The sequence below is a fragment of the Eleutherodactylus coqui genome, chromosome 2 (assembly GCF_035609145.1).
Source record: "Eleutherodactylus coqui strain aEleCoq1 chromosome 2, aEleCoq1.hap1, whole genome shotgun sequence".
In the NCBI taxonomy this organism is placed as follows: Eukaryota; Metazoa; Chordata; class Amphibia; order Anura; family Eleutherodactylidae; genus Eleutherodactylus; species Eleutherodactylus coqui.
This window is the reverse complement of record NC_089838.1, coordinates 142,232,421-142,245,434: the sequence shown is the minus strand read 5'-3', so window position 1 is coordinate 142,245,434 and position 13,014 is coordinate 142,232,421. Positions and strand designations below refer to the sequence as shown.

The 13,014-nt window shown below is 41.3% G+C and overlaps 1 protein-coding gene across 10 annotated transcripts in view; it reads right to left on the bottom strand.

The window, feature by feature from the left end:
- The window catches only part of NAV3 (neuron navigator 3), a 286,112-nt gene extending 273,309 nt beyond the window's left edge, over positions 1 to 12,803 (bottom strand). For 4 of the 10 annotated variants that reach the window (XM_066591689.1, XM_066591690.1, XM_066591687.1 and 1 more), the window contains exon 1: positions 12,200 to 12,801. In XM_066591689.1, the coding sequence (XP_066447786.1) occupies positions 12,200 to 12,442 (243 nt within the window). In that variant the 5' untranslated portion in view covers positions 12,443 to 12,801. Of the gene's footprint in view, positions 1 to 12,199 lie in introns of all 10 variants that reach the window. The other 6 variants (XM_066591684.1, XM_066591688.1, XM_066591686.1 and 3 more) reach the window with 4 other exon arrangements.
- Between the last annotated feature and the right edge of the window lie 211 nt (positions 12,804 to 13,014).

Sequence of the window (13,014 nt, the reverse complement as noted above, 5' to 3'; positions counted from 1 at the left end):
CCCCCACCAGTCAGCTGTTTTAGGAGCGCCGGGCTCTGCTATGGAGCGATCATTATCACACTATCTGTGAGCTTCATAGCAGAAGCTGCCGGCCGCCCGTAAAACAGCTGAGCTCCCTGCTACTCCCCCGCCCCCACCAATCAGCTGTTGGGCGGGCCGCTCTGCTCTCCTGCTGTGTTGGCTTTGTATGCAGGCTGCACATTCGCTCTATAGGACACACTGACTTCTTCTCCCCACTTTGGAGGGGAAAAAGTGTGTCTTATAGAGCAAAAAATACGGTAAGTACATCATGTTTTCAACTTTATCTCTAGGGACTTAGTAAGCCATGTGTATATTTATTTTTCATGCGCAATGGTTTCCATAGATAAAGGAATCTATGTGATGCTAGCACTAAGCTTTAGTGAGTTTGAAGTTACTAAATGTTACTTTGGTAGTACTTCTAAAAAGAAGTAGCAAAAGTCAATAAGAATTGCCACTTCTAGTCTAAGCTTAGGCATTGATCAGCTGTTCAAATGTCAACAGTGGTGTTCTGCAGTATAGTCTTCACCAACATAATCCATAGCACTACATTTAAAACATGTTTCCTAATTCCAGCGTGTATGTGCTGTGATATATAGTATGGATAAACACTTCTTGTAACTTGTAATATAAATGATAATATTCTTGATGAGTCAGAGTATATGACATTATTCCACAATAGGATATCTCCTCTGTGCTGCTATGAAATAAAACAGGCATGACTGTTTGTCAGGAAATCCTATTGTAATTCCTGCAATACATAAAAATATATTCAATTCCACATATCCCTTTGAAAAAGGTCACTTATGAGCAATAGGATGATTTCCTGTTTAGCTGTAGTCTGTGGAAGTTCTTTGACCGTCACATATTTGCTGATATGTAATTATGACGTAGAGGAACTGGAAATCCTCTACAAAGAAAAAATAACATAGTTAACGACCTACCAAATCTATAAGTACTAAATATAGATTTTATATTTTAATTATAGGGTATTTGCATAATAAACATTTCTGGTGGGAAGAGAACTTTAAAGAGGAGCTCTAGAAGGCAAGTGAATTCATCACCACAAATCTACATCACATTATAACAGTATTCTTCGCTCCCCTAAACAAGCTTTTAATGGGATCCAAACACCAGGTTCATGAAGCTTGACTCCAAGCTGAGTTCTGAATGGTGGAAATGGGCCAATGCGGCCTCTCCCCACCTGCATCATGCAGACTGATAGCTCCCTCTATAGCAATGTTTCTCAACTCCAGTCCTCGGGACCCCCAACAGGTCATGTTTTCAGGATATCCTATAGTAAGAGCACCCGTGGCAATGTGTGAGGCATCGACAATAATTACATCACCTGTGCAACACTGAGGAAATCCTGAAAACATGACCTGGTGGGGTCCCTGAGGACTGGTGTTGAGAAAGACTGCTCTACAAGAAGAGAGCTGTCACTCTGCATACAATGGGTAAGGAGAGGCCGGCATGACCCACCTTCATGACTCAGAGCTCCAAGTCAAACTTCATGAACCTGGTGACAGAAGCCCTTTAAAATATGATAATCCACTTGCTTTCTGCCATCTTGATATCACTGTGAGCATGCAGTAGCTCTGAAAACTACATGTCTGACCATGCCTTGCCCCAACATCACTTAGGGAGGTGTGCGCCAGATCACAGCTATTAGATGCTATATTTCTAAAGAGCGTTCCAAATCAGAAGGTTAGAGAGCTACAAATGCAGGCTTAATGCACAAGAAAATACAAAGGAGAGGCTGCGGACTGCCCGATGTAGCTGCATTGGTGTCACAGACAGTGTGAAAACGCCAGTCTACTCAAGCGAGGGGCGGAAATGTATGCTGGACAATAACTCCATTTGATTACATTTATTGCAATTAATAGGAAGTGAGATTAAGAAATTCAGTGACAACAGTAGAATACACAGGGCTAAGAAGATGTACAGTTGTCACTTGGTGCATTCTTAATCAATGCTAAGGGTAAGCTTGGTGACAATCAAAATGTGTTCCATCACAACTTTTTTAAAAGTGGTCGCCAAGCAATCCAAGAGTCAGCAGATCTGCAATTAATTTTAAAAATTCCACTCAGTCCTTTATATTAAAAGCAGGTCTACAAAGAGGGCTAAAAAAGTTGTCAAGCTGTATTGCATATGTATTAAAACTTTCTGACCAATGATGCCCTATCTAGGAAATGCCAGCATTACCAATTGACAATCTAGTAACATAGTATGTAAGGCCAAAATAAGACATATGTCTATCCACTTCAGCTTACCCCCCCCCCCCCCCCCCATGTTGATCCAGAGGAAGGCAAATTCTAATGAGGTAGAAGCCAATTTTCCCCATTTAAGGAATAAAAAAAATTTCTGATTCCAGTCTGGCAATTGGAATAATCCCTGTATCACCGACCCTTCTGAAGTTATTAATGATTATAACATATAATATTGTATCGCTCAAGAAAGGTGTCCAGGCCCCTCTTGTTCTCTTAAGCCCCATTTACACAGGACGAATGTCAGGCAAATGATGCCCAACACTCGTCTCTGTGTGTACTCGCTCCCATGCTGTTACACAGGAGCAACTATTGTTGGCTCTCTGACAGAGCGGCCAGCAGGGGGCCAGGGCAGCTGGAGAAGATTTCTCCTCTCGCTCTCCCCTGCCCATCTCCATTCACTTTAGTAATGAACGGCTGCTGTTTGAACCGAATGATCATCATTCAGAATCATTGCTTATCGTTTAGGCTGCATAAAATCCTGAACGATGAGTGTTCAGTGTAAATGGCCGCTGTGTTAAGCGAATGGAGAGCGGAGGGAGAGAGCCAGGAGTGAAAGCTCCTCCAGCCACCCCGCTGCGAGCCAACGATACTCGCTCCCGTGCAACAGCACAGGAGCGGGGACAAGTGTCGGGCATCGTTTGGCCAACATTAATTTCGTGTAAATGGGGCTTTATCAAAATTGCCATCATCACATCCTCAGGCAGAGAGTTCCACAGTCTCACTGCTCTTACAGTAAAGAACCCCCTTCTATGTCGGTGTAGAAACCACCTTCCCTTTAGACGTAGAGTGCACCCCATTGTTACAGTCACAGTCCTGAGTATAAACGGATCATGGGAGAGAGCTCTGTATCGTCCCCTGATATATTTATACATAGTTATTTTTAATGTCCTATATGACAAACATTCCTAACTTCTCCACACAAGTTCCAGGTGGACAACAAAATACATTTATAAAGTCGGAGTACTAAGAGGAGAGAAGGTACTCATTTCTCTATTAATTATGGTTTTCACCATGAGAATTATCACCTTACATAAATCTCTGTCTATAGCTACCCTTTCTAGAAGTATGTAATGTTTACATATAATTGGAAAGAAATAGTGGGGCGTACCTTATAGATCAGTGCATATCAGAGTGCTCAACTGATAAAATATTCTCATGGCAAGAATGAGCATGAAAAAGAACATTTGTAGAAAGCGAGAGCTATCCCAGAGACTCATTAAAATGCATATTTATTCCAGAGCGAGAACACAGTGGAAGCGATACAGAAATGTGTTTTCATGCAGCAGAGGATACAACACGTAGGCTGAGCATTGACTCCATAAAGATGAACCTACACATTTAGATAGGGAAATTGTATGAACAGTCATTAGACCCAGAAACACTTCCTTCCCAAAGAGGAGCAATCCAATAATATAGTACTAAAATAGTATCTAATATAGAAAAAGGTTATTCCTCATGTCTCCCGGATTAGTTATCAGCATAGAGGTCATTTTATGGCTACCTGCGACTCTTCTGTCATAAGGGCATACTGTATGTACTATAAAAGGCAGACCATGCAATTAGTTTGGGCTTCTTGGATGGAGAAGGCATAATACTGGATGATCCCATTACCATGTCCTTTGCTATGAAGTGGTGAGAACTAGGGATGAGCGAGCATACTCGCTAAGGACAAATACTTGTGCGAGTATTGTCCTTTTTGAGTACCTGCCCGCTCGTGAGAAAAGATTCGGGTGCCGGCGGGGAGAGCGGGGGGAACGGCGAGGGGGGGAGATCTCTCTGCCTCTCTTCCCCCCCCCCCACTCTCTCCTGCTAACTCCCGCAACACAACGCTCACCCCCGCCGGCACCCGAATCTTTTCTCACGAGTGGGCAGGTACTCGAAAAGGACAATGCTCACTCGAGTATTTGTCCTTAGCGAGTATGTTCGCTCATCTCTAGTGAGAACCTGTCCAGAACTCGCCTCTGCCGAGAAAGGTTATTATTCGCGAACAGAGCGGGATTGGATTGGCCCAAGGGTCATGGAATGAGGGTTGAGTAGAAACCAAGCACAGGCCGCTTTATCCCAGATAGGAAAACCCTTACATCCTAAGGGCTCCTACTCACTTGTATTTTTTTAACGCAAATGTCAATGGGACTTTCTAATGTTAAAAATACATCGCACAAAAATCGCAAAGCGCAAAACTTTTTAACAGTAGAAAGTCCCATCGACCATTTAAAAAATGCAAGTGAATAGAAGCCCTAATAGAGTGCCCAGTTAGATCCCTGTTATGAGGCCCCTTGTCTTCTGTGTATGTCACTGTTATATGCAGAATACAAGCTATTCTATAGGAAACTCTACAGTTTTCTGGTGGCACTCTAATAGGGATGAGCGAGTATACTCGCTAAGGCACTACTCGCTCGAGTAATGTGCCTTAGCCAAGTATCTCCTCGCTCGTCCCGAAAGATTCAGGGGCCAGCACGGGGTGGGGAGCTGTGGGGGAGAGCGGGGAGGAACGGAGGGGAGATCTCTCTCTCCCTCTCTCCCGCCCGCTCTCCCCTGCTCCCCGCCGCAACTCACCTGTCAGCCGCGGCGGCCCCCGAATCTTTAGGGACGAGCAGGGAGATACTCGGCTAAGGCACATTACTCGAGCGAGTAGTGCCTTAGCGAGTATACTCGCTCATCCCGACACTCTATCATTTCCTAGTTTCATCAGACCACCAGTTAGAGCAGGTGCAATTCCTACTCTATATTAACGAATGCCTTGCCCTATACCTATATATATATATATATAATAAGGGACCAAACAAACAATGCATTGGTATATTTCACACAGTTTTACTAATCTACCATTTTTAACAGTAGCCTTCAAGTGTAAGTAAGGAGATTAAAATAAAGGTACAAACTTATACATTTTCAATGAGCTATTGTTCCCAGTCATACTTCCTCAAACATCACACCCCGACAATCCTGTCAAGGAAGGAATGCTGGTGTTCTAGTGACAATCTGTGTCTTGTGCTACCTGCTCATAAAGCCTAAGGGTGTTTTTCTTCACAGTGAAATCTATCACAGAGTCTGAACTATGCAGGCAGCGCCTAACTACCTCACACCGTCATGAAACAATAACAACCGCATTATGTTCCGGTCCTGGGAATGGAAAAGTACACAATACTAGTACAACTGACAGTTCTATGACCTTCATGAGACCTTATTTGGTTTGCTACATTAATATGAAATGTATTTAATCACTAAACGTGCATTTAGATCATCGTTCAAAACCAATCACTAGATTGTTCTAATTGGAACAATAATTGTTTAGTGTAACAACGGCCAACGATGAACGACGACTAGTCTGCTTATCGTTCATTTCATGCAAGCATGAAAATCATTGTTGGCTCGTTGTCTAATCGTTCGATTTAGATACCGATTGTTCAGTCGTTCTCATTCACAGATACACCCCCACACTAATGAAATCTTAAATCCTATACTTGCCTATCCCTCCCCAGGCAGTCTTCTTACTGCATCTTCTCCCTGCCGATTTTCTCCTGGCTCCTCCAGCCGCCAGATCCTCTTCTTCCGGTTATGCAGTGTCCATTCGCTACAGTTCATTTTGTGCAGGGCAGTTAATGCCGAATCCTCGGCAGCCTGCTTTATCACGCAGGTGTAGGCTATTGCTGTGACTGCGCATTCACAGTAACTTGCAGCTGACATTCATATAGTATATGAACACGCATGGCGCATGAGCAGTCACAGCAATAGCCCACGCCTGCGCGATACAGATGGCTGCCGAGGATTTGTATTCTCTGCTAGACAGCGAACGCTACATCACTAGTGACATAGCATACACTGACCTGCAGGAAGCAGAATGCTGCGAATGTACGCTACATCACAGAAAATAGAGGAATCGGCCAGCTGGAGGGGACGTGACCCGGGAAGGAATAGGTAAGAATATAATTTTTTTTTTTTAATGACAGAACCCCTTTAAGGAACAGAACAGAGGTTACCATAAATGGCAGCATGGTCAATAGTGTGGCATTCTAATTTTCTGCACCCTATTAGTTTATAGGAAGACTCTCGCTTGCAAATCAACTATTCTGTTTATAATTGTGCGATTTTTTTTTCTTTTGACGTTCTTCAACAAAGCATCAGAACAATGCGTGCAATGCTGTGGAACACAATGGAATTATACCCAGTGTGTGAAGCCTTCGTTTTATCCAATGACTCAGAATGGTCTGATTGTAATCATTCTCCATATTTTGTCTGCACCAATTGGTCAAGACTCTTTCAATATGAATGTCAGTAGTTTGTCCCGTTTTTGCCAAACTTTCCCAACCCAACAGCAAGATATTCTTCTCCCTATTTTGAAGGATATCTTCATCTGACTTTGAAGGATGTTTTCTCCCATACAGGAATATACTTTTCTCTGATTGGCTGGTAGGAGGCACTTACCAAATTGTAGAATTCTAGACAATTGTATTTAAATAGTGTTCTAGTTGTACATGAAGACACAGCAACCTGAGAAGATCAGTGTGATGTGATGTCTCCAGTCAGGAACAGCACCCGTGCACTGGCCTAGCAGCGCTAGCTAGAATATTATGATAGCTGTTCACTGCTAAACATTTTCCTGAATTATGTGTTAAAATTATATTTGTAAAAAAGCATGTTCTACTGTAGTTACAACTTCACATTACGCAGCAGCCAGATGGACTGTCGTCTGGGAAATGAGAAAAATGAGCCGCGCTGAGGGAATCCCAAGTCATACAAGCTCCATGAGGGTGTGGAAAAAATGATAATGTGACTCATATCGTGTCTGGCCAAACTTTCACCAGTATCTTGGGTGGATATTTTGTGTAGTGTTATAGGGGAACCTCTGCCAAATGACTCTGTAGCACCACATTTTAGGGTGGTCACTGACCATCTCAGATATACAGCTTTAGCATAACTCTAGCCTGCCTTATGAAAACAATAGTTCACTTAAAATACAAAGCAAACCTCATATTCCAAAAACGTGAAGCCTTTAGAATGCATTATGTAACGAGGTTTGCTATTCTGCATTGTAATGACTGGTCTAAAAAAGCAAGGCAGTATTCTTCATTGCGTTATGCCCAATTCAGTTGCTTCCCTTTGTCCTACCCCCAGTACTTGCCTTAATACCATAGTTGTCTGTCATATCCCATGTAAAATTAATATGAACTTTCAGCTATATTACCTACAGCCTGCTTTGGCAGTAAAGCTATTAGCCTACGTTCATACTTGGTGTTTATTGCTGTGTTTTTGGAACAGCAGCAGCAAAAAAAAAAAAAAGCGCATTAAAAAAGACATGCATTAAAAAAACATATAAATTGTCAAAAACGGCATGTGTTTTTTTTAGAAACCATGTGCGGTTTTTAACAGTGCAGGCATTTTTAAATAAAGCATATGTGTTTTTTAGAAAATGTATGATTTTTCTGATGCAGCTATTTTTTTTGCTGCAGTTAAAAAAAAACGCCAAGTGTGAATGCAGCCTTATGCGGCTGTTGATGGCTTGGCCATTTTAGTACACATTAGGCCTCATTCACTTCAGCGTCAGAAGTTCCATTCAGATTTGCGCTATTTCTTCCTGTAAAATGCAGAAGCGCAGCTGGAAACCAAAGGACCCCATTATAGTCAATGTGGTCCATTCAGTGCCGGGGTCCATTTATTGCCATTCAGTTCCATCATAACATGGATCTGTTCGGCCAAGGGTTGCCATTATCTAAACAGAAAAACGGAAACCCCTAGCACTTATGTGAATGAGCCCTTATTCACGCATGCAGATATGAATTAACCATACTGCTTAGCAAAAATACTTTTCACACTTGGAAATGTGCTAGAAATGTATAAAAGTTGCGCCACTCGATCAGCATCTTTTTCTTCTCTACCCTCTAGATCGAAAGTTAATGATTAAAGAGGTTCACCATCGCTAGTTATTAGTCGGGTCCTTCACTGATTACAAAGTGTCCCCTTGCTGGGAACGGTAGTAATCAATTGTGATCTATGGGGAAGCCTGACAGTAAGTGTTCATTTTCCCCGCAGTGCCATCACAGCGGAACCTAACTTTTCAGATGAATTTTCAGAATAAGATGCCATTTGTACATGAGGAATAACCCTACAACTGGCCATTACATGACTTGTACCCTGTATTTTTCATCATTTTCCCCTCTGCATGCGGGAGGAGACAGTTGACATATTTTCTATATACTGCACATGGGGAAAATAGCAGATTATGCTCTTTGCAACACGCATATACATAATATAAGACATTATACTGAAGTGCTGAGCACTGTAGAGTTGATTTCAGTAGTTGTAACACAGTAAATCACTTACTGTTAGCTCCAACAGCCACATAGGGTGTTTGATCTTTTTCTGCCTCCATCAGATCACCCCCCCCCCTCGCCTCAGCTCTCTATGGACTTCTATGGGAAGCATTAGTCATTGCCCTCTTTCAATTTCTGTTCTCCATCTGGTAAACTCTGTTACTAGAAATAAGCAGCACTTGATATAGGCAGGGGACATTACATTAGAAAGAAGGCAGATCCCTAGTGGCAAGCATTTCGAATGATTTTTCAGAACAAAAACATCATTTTAGGTAAATAAAGTGAGTACACTTTTGCTAGTTATCACATTGGCTTACATATAAATACAGGTTTGTTGAAAAGCTAGTGATCAATTAAGCATTGTATGATACCCATTAAAATCAATGGTTTGTCTGTGTAATACAGAACAGGACAAGTCCTCCGGAGTTAGAAGAACTCTGTATAAAGGATTCTCTTCTATTAACTCAATATTCCCCAATAACATACTGTAGATGAAAATATTTGTTTTGTTTTTTGTTTTTTTTTTAAACTGGAAAACCTATTTAAGACAAGATAATTAAAGGGATTATTTGGGAATGGTTGCTGCCAATGAAACCTGCTGAAAACCATCCTATAACAGGAGAATTTATAATAGATTGTAGGGGAAAGGGGGCGGAGATGCAGTTGTGAGGTGGAGCCTAATGATACACTATTCTGAGAATTCATGTGCAGTCCAAAGGAACCAGGGCAGGGGACAGGGGTGGAGCCTAATACTTTACTATACAGAATAGTGTACTGTAGCATTTGACTTTCTCCCTGCCTGCAGTTCCATTCCTTCCCCTTCTGGGCTGCACTTGAATTATGCCATGCGAGGACTGGTTTCAATTGGCTGCACTGATGGCAGCCTATGTATGCAATTCCTGGACAACCTTTTAGAAGTGTCTGCTATTAAACAAGCCCATGATAAAATAGCAATAGTAGCTTTTTATATACTATAGACCTTTCTGAGGTTTGACTGTTGCCAGGTTTCTGATTTACTTAATTCCTTATATAGCATCAACAAGTTAGGCCATACGAACGCAAATTATCAATATTCACATCAGCCTCGATCTCTAGAGGAGTGGAGTTCACAATCTAACGTCCTTCTCAGATATTTTCACCCATATACTTGAGACTATTTACCTACTGGTTTATTTTTGAGTGTGGGATGAAACCGAAGGACCCAGAGGAAACCCATGCAAACAATGGGAGAAAGTACAAACTCCATGCAGATGATGCACGCGGTTGAATATTTTAAGCCAACAGTGCTACCCACTATGCCAATAGTTCTGCTATAATGTATGTCAGATAAAGTATTTAATACCCCCCCCCCTTCTGTACCACCCATCACTGCAGTTTTGCATGGCACACTGTCCACCTACCACTTTTACTAGTTATTCCAAGGAACATACAGATGCTGACCTTGCAATTTTCTACAAAATAATGGCAAGATACAGAATTGACAGGAAGAGCAAATAACACATTTCAGTATTGTAGTGAACGAAAATATACTGTTTATGTACACGTATAATAACATTCCTTTTGTTTTAGATTAATTGGCACCAGATCATAAGAGATTATGAATTATTGAATACACATAAAAAGAGATCCTCAATTTTGTGGATAAAATTCCTTCCTGACTCCAAATCTGGCAATCAGAATAATCCCCAGATCAACAACTATTCTGAAGTAATCAGTGACTAAAACATGTATTATTGTAGCACTCAAGAAAGACATCCAGACCCCTCTTGAACTCTTTTAATGAGTTCGCCATCACCACATCCTCAGGCAGAAAGTTCCACAGTCTCACTGGATTTGCAGTAAAAAAAAAACACCTATGTTGGTGTAGAAACCTTTTTTCCTCTAGATGTAAAGAATGCCCCTTTGTTACAGTCACAGTCCTGGGTATAAACAGATCATGTGAGAGATCTCTGTATTGTCTTTTGATATATTTATACATAGTTATTAGGTCGCCCCTCAGCCATTTTTTTTCTTAGATAAATAACTCCAATTTTGATAACCTCCCTGGGTATTGTAGACCACCCATTCCATTTATGAATTTATTTGCCCATCTTTGTTCCTTGCTCAAGCTCTGATATATACTTCTTGAGTACCGATCCACAAGACTGTACACAATATTCCATGTGTGGTCTGACCAGTGACTTGTAAGGAGGAAGAACAATGTTTTGGTCGTGTGCCCCTAGACCTCTTTTGATGCACCCCATGATCCTATTTGCCTTGGCAGCAGCTACCTGACACTGATTGCTCCAGTTAAGTCCTTTTCCATGTCAGTTTTGCCCAGTGGTTTCCAATTTAGTGTGTAATGGTGACATATATTTTCCCTGCCCATGTGCATAACTTCACATGTATATGTGTTAAACCTAATTTCCTCCGGCTTATCAAGATCCATGTGCAACGTATACTATCTTCTCGTGTTAATTATTTTATGTAGTTTTGTATCATCTGCAAATATTGATATTTTATTGTGTAATCCTTCTACCAGACCATTAATAAATATATTAAAAAGAATAGTGCCCAATACTGCCCCCTGTAGTCCCCCCACTAGTAATGGTGACCCAATCAGAGTGTGTAACATTTATAACCCCCCTCTGCTTTCTATCGCTGAACCACTTACTTACCCACTTACACACATTCCCACCCAGACCAAGCATTCTGATTATATACCAACCTTTGATTTGCAATCTATAGTTATAGCAGATCCGCATTAGATATCCCAACACTGAATCTGTGGGTGACGTGTAAATTATGGCATGCATTCCCATTGAAGTGAGTGGGGCACAGTATGATGCAGAATCTGCATGAATATCACCTCAAATCTGTGTCAAATCACTGTGTCAAGTTGATCTTAGTTGTATCTAGTTGTGGTCTTCAACAAAAAATTATCTTGCACTTCTGAAGTGGAAACAAGTGCCATATCATCAGCTTTTATGGATAATCAGATGTTAGACCTAAGCAATATCACTATAAATCTAGATGACTTAATATTAATGATATTTTAATTAATGAATTATTAATCTTCATTTCCAGTTTATATTGAAAAGAATTAACTAGTTCAGCTTGGATTTGTTCCATTTTTGCAGATAACGGATGGAATTGGACTATGAAGTACAAATAGCCACTTCTTAAGTGTCTTTCTTTACCCCATCCAGAGCCCATATTGTACAATAACTAATGCTGGCATCTACACTGATAACACAATTTTCGGCAGTCCAGCACATTGATTCATGGTAATGCTATTTACTACCCAGCCTACCCCTCTTATTATAAATTCATGTGATACATTGCAATAAATGCTGATTTTATTGGAGGTGTCAGAGTGCAATATTGCAGGACATTCCACGGCAATCAATAATCCCCACCGAAATAACACAGCAAGCATATGCAGCAATCACAAAGAGTTATGGGTTCTTCCTAATAAAAAAAGCTATAAAGCAGCTACTATGAAAGCATCCTTCAAGAGGACAACAATATATGAATGAGAAGTGCAGAGATTGAGGCAGCAGAGCATTAATCTCCTCGGCCCAGTGTAAGAGGATAGGATTTATGTAAAAGTTTACTCACCTTTCTATCTTCCGCCTCTCTGACATTGCCTTGAAAAGTTTTCTTCTCATCAAAATCACAGGACGGCTTTAACATGAGCTGACAAGAATTCAATGACTTCTCTGCCTTCATCAGCTCCAGGGACCTTGACGGATACTGCTGTGACATCGTCTTGCCAACATGTGGTATAGGTAGAGCTGTATGTATTGGCTTTGATCCTACAGCTGGCTGTCTTAACTTGGAGGAAACGCCAAGCACAGACATAGTTTCTAGAAGTATGTTAGCTCTACAGACAAAGTAAAAATAAGTTGGTAGAACTTTCTTCTACCATAGTCTGCAATCAGTACATCTTCGCTGCTAGAAGACGGCAAATCAAAGCCTCAGCCATGTGTTTTTCCTAAGGATTAGAAACATACACGCTTTCATAATGTGTCTAGGATTTTCTTCATCTTAAACGCTTTTTAGTCTACTCTCACAGAATCTGCTCAGCCAGTCAGTTGCTGTATAAGATTAAACACTCCTTTGGGGCGTGAGTCGTTTGAAGGTAACGTTCACAGATCTGTGTGTCTGGGATTAAGTTTTATTCTCCACCTCTTCAGAGGCATTTCAAGTATGGGCTTTCCCAGAATGAAAGGAGAAGGCATGAAGAGACTCCTAACTGCCACTGTCAAAGTTGCAGTGAGAGTTCAGCTCTTCCTGACGGCAGCTTGCATTCTTCCTGAAAAAACACAATTCAGTTTCCACTTTATATGAAGAAGGCAGGACATTGCGAGGGGCCAAAACAAGCAGCTGTTAAACGTGCCTCTCCGCCGGAAACACACTCAGCAAAACTGTTT